Below are 3,531 nucleotides of genomic sequence, written 5' to 3'. Positions count from 1 at the left end.
CAAGGATTTATATTAAATTTATATAAGGAAAGATTTTTTTAAGAATACCAACGTTAGGACATCCATGGACGTCTGAGCGTGTTGCTATTAACAATGTCCGGCCACACAGAAGACACATACTGTACAAAGGGCCAAGGTTACGGAGTCTGAGGCACTTTGACAACGTCTGGTGGGAAATTTTCACCCCCATTCTGTTGGTGTGTGTGTTTTTGTGTGTGTGTGTGAATTCGTATGTGTGTGTATGTATTGTCTGTATATTCCTATGTGTTGTGTGTGTGTGTGTGTGTGTGTGTGCGTGTATTCGTATGTGAGTGTATGTGTTGTGTGTGTATCCGTATGTGTATCTGTTGTGTGTGTGTGTGTGTACAGTATTCGTATGTGTGTGTATATTCGTATGTGTGTCTATGTGTTGTGTGTATTCGTATGTGTGTACGTTTGTGTATGTTTGTGTGTGTGTGTATTCGTATGTGTGTACATGTGTTGTTAGTGTGAGTGTGAGTGTGTGTGTGTGTGTGTGTATGTGTATGTTTGTGTGTGTGTGTGTGTGTGTATTCGTATGTGTATGCATGTGTTGTGTGTGTGTGTATATGTGTATGTGTTTGTGTGTATGTATGTTTGTGTGAGTGTGTGTGTGTGTGTGTGTGTGTGTGTGTGTGTGTGTGTGTGTGTGTGTGTGTGTGTGTGTGTGTGTGTGTGTGTGTGTGTGTGTTGTGTATGTGAGTGCGCGCGCGTGTGTGTGCGTATACGCTTTTTTTTTACAACAGAAACATCGTAAACATTGTTCTTCGCCGGAAATAACCAGCGTTTCTATCCTTTGGGGGCAAAATCACCACCAAGAAGTTGGATACATTGAGGTGTCAAAGATTTTATTTTTTTTCTGTGAGAGTGAGCAGAAATTTGCAAGTGCTCAAACTTTGCCTGCTCCGAATAGTACGCGCGCACATCGTTTCTTTGCAATGGAAGCGCTAGAGTTAGAAGAGAGAGAGAGAGAGAGAGAGAGAGAGAGAGAGAGAGAGAGAGAGAGAGAATTATTGGTTTGACGGTTGGCAAGTTACCATATTTTTAGAGAATTTATAAGTTGATGTTTGGGTGGAACTTTTTTATTGAATGGATTTTAATATCATTTGAAAACCTTGTGTGTGCACATTTTTTCTTTATGTGCACTAGTTGTAAAACATATGTGCACGCGCACAGTTTAGAGGGAATGTTAGTGATTATCAACGAAGAAATACTTAAAGGACTTCTTCCTACACATAAATACACCAACGTTGACATCAACAGATATTTCCGGTTTGGATAGGAATTTGCCTTCCGTACCCACCGAAGAACGTAACCACGAGCGCGCTCAGTGACCCAATCTGTGATGCGACCTTGGGTCACGTGATCGGTCGCGTCGACCTCCAGGGTCGAAGACATTTAGGGAGGAATGAGCAAAACCGAGGACAACAATTGGAAGGCCCGATTTCAGCTGAAAGAACCTCTCGGCGAGGGCGGCTTCGGGTGTGTTTACCTGGCGAAGGACCTCGCCAACGGAAGCCAGGTTGCGATCAAGAAAGTCCCCCTCTCCGGCGTCGACACCTGGGGGTGGCGCCAAGGGACGAGAGTGCCCATGGAAGCCTCTCTACTGCACAAGGTCCAAGCCGTTCCTGGGGTCATCCAACTTTACGAATGTTTCGTTTCCGACGGCAACTTTTACATGACCATGGAATTTGTGCCGAAAGCAACTTCGATATATGATCATATGGAAAAATGCGGCAAACTCCCACTTCCACAGATCAAAAGGCTCTTTCGTGACACCGTAATTACAGTACAAAGATGTCTAAATGCAGGCGTTTCTCACAGGACATGGAACCAGAGAACGTCTTGCTATACGAAGATCCAGGCTCAGGTGACTTTAACATCAAGTTAATCGACTTTGGATGCGGGGAAATGATTAAAGGTTACAGGGGAACACACACTGGCGGAACATCGTTTTACTGGCCACCAGAGTACATCGCCAAAGGAGAGTTCCTCCACGTCCCGGCGACAGTATGGAGTCTCGGGACCCTCCTGTATTACCTGGTGTGCCACGACGACCCGTTCTACGACGACAGCGAGATCGAAAAGGGTCGCCCGCCTTTCCCCGAAGACCTTCCCCGGCAGTGCCGCGACCTGATCACCAAGTGCTTCGCCATGGACCCATGGGAGCGGCCCACCCTCCACGGCATCTTGGCCCATCCTTGGCTCAAGGGTTTTAGCCGCTCCGAGGACGGGAACGAGCTCGAGCCGCCCGATCCAAAGCTCTTTCCGCCACAAATCGTAAGGAAACTGAGGGAGCGCGAGACGAAACAGAACCCCCAGGACCCAGTGAAGAATAGTGGCTTAGAAGAAGAAAGTAAAAAGGAAAGTAGTCCGCAAAAAGAGAAGAAGCACAGAAAGAAGTGGTGGATACCACTGATAAAAATGAAGCCCATTAGACTCGTCAAGAAGCCATTTAAGTTGCTAAAAAGGACGAATATATTTTGCCTGACAACTGCATGAAGTATCAGGCTCCCTCGGGTCAATGTAGTATTCAGCTGAGAACTGATCGTATGTACAAAACGTACACCAGAAATGTGGAAAGCCAAATGGAAGGTTTCATTAAAGTCACAGTAAGGACATGGATGAAAAAAATCCGTTTGAAGGAGCCATACATAGTTACATAGAAAGGGCATACATATATGGGCTACCAGAAGGAAGGAAAACATCCGTATAATATCTAAAATGACACGTAAAAGAGCCTAAGAGCAAAAACGCTCTTTACGTCATGAAAGTGACAGATCTGAAAGAAGCCTTCGTCAGAAAGAGCCATAAAGAGTTAAAGAGAGGGCAAGAAAAAGTTCAGTAAAGGAATTAGTCTTAAAGAGCCACGCACAGAGGGAGATCACTCTCCCCTCAGCTGAATAAAATCGCCTGACGGCATAACAGAAGAATCACAAGATATTCAGAACGCAGTCGGAGGCCGGACCTTGAGAGCTGCTCCTCTCAGCTGAATAAAATTGCCTGGTAAGGGCGTCGTTACTTGCGTCGAAGGTCGAGGCGGTGGCGGTTCGAATTCTGCCACCGGCAAAGTTGAATCAAGGGCATGGTTCATTAAATTCCACTCTACAAAGCCCTCTGTGAGGGGCACCGTCCTAGCCTCCCCGGTATTGGGGAGTTTGTGAATTTAAACCATATATTATATATATATTATATATATATATATATATATAATATATATATATATATACATATATATATACATATATATATATACACACATATATATATATATATATATATATATATATATACAGTATATATATATATATATTAGTGATGGAACGATACCAAAGTTTATAACGATTCCTATACGATTCCCGATACCTCATTAAAATTCCGATTCTGATTCCGATACCTGCAATGAATTCATGATTATTTTCAGACTCTGAAGCTGGTTTAAGAAACAAATACTTTTTGGACTAGTGTTACGGGCTGCTGGTATGTGAAGAGACGTTACGTATAACGTCTAAG

The 3,531-nt window shown here is 43.8% G+C and overlaps 2 protein-coding genes across 2 annotated transcripts in view; both read left to right on the top strand.

The window, feature by feature from the left end:
- Positions 1–1,352, top strand: part of LOC143023592 (serine/threonine-protein kinase pim-3-like) — a 5,723-nt gene extending 4,371 nt beyond the window's left edge. The window contains exon 2 of the mRNA XM_076182178.1: positions 1,282–1,352. Within this exon, the coding sequence (XP_076038293.1) occupies positions 1,282–1,352 (71 nt within the window). The remainder of the gene's footprint in view (positions 1–1,281) is intronic.
- A 74-nt stretch (positions 1,353–1,426) lies between these two features.
- On the top strand, positions 1,427–2,520 carry LOC143023590 (serine/threonine-protein kinase pim-3-like). Its single transcript, XM_076182177.1, has 2 exons — positions 1,427–1,798; positions 1,843–2,520. The coding sequence occupies exons 1-2, from the start codon at positions 1,427–1,429 to the stop codon at positions 2,518–2,520; spliced, it is 1,050 nt and encodes a 349-aa protein (XP_076038292.1).
- Positions 2,521–3,531: the final 1,011 nt, after the last annotated feature.

Source organism: Oratosquilla oratoria, unplaced genomic scaffold (assembly GCF_046742065.1).
Source record: "Oratosquilla oratoria isolate Oo_2021 unplaced genomic scaffold, ASM4674206v1 SCAFFOLD51, whole genome shotgun sequence".
Classification (NCBI taxonomy): domain Eukaryota; kingdom Metazoa; phylum Arthropoda; class Malacostraca; order Stomatopoda; family Squillidae; genus Oratosquilla; species Oratosquilla oratoria.
This window is presented reverse-complemented; position numbering and strand designations above follow the sequence as displayed.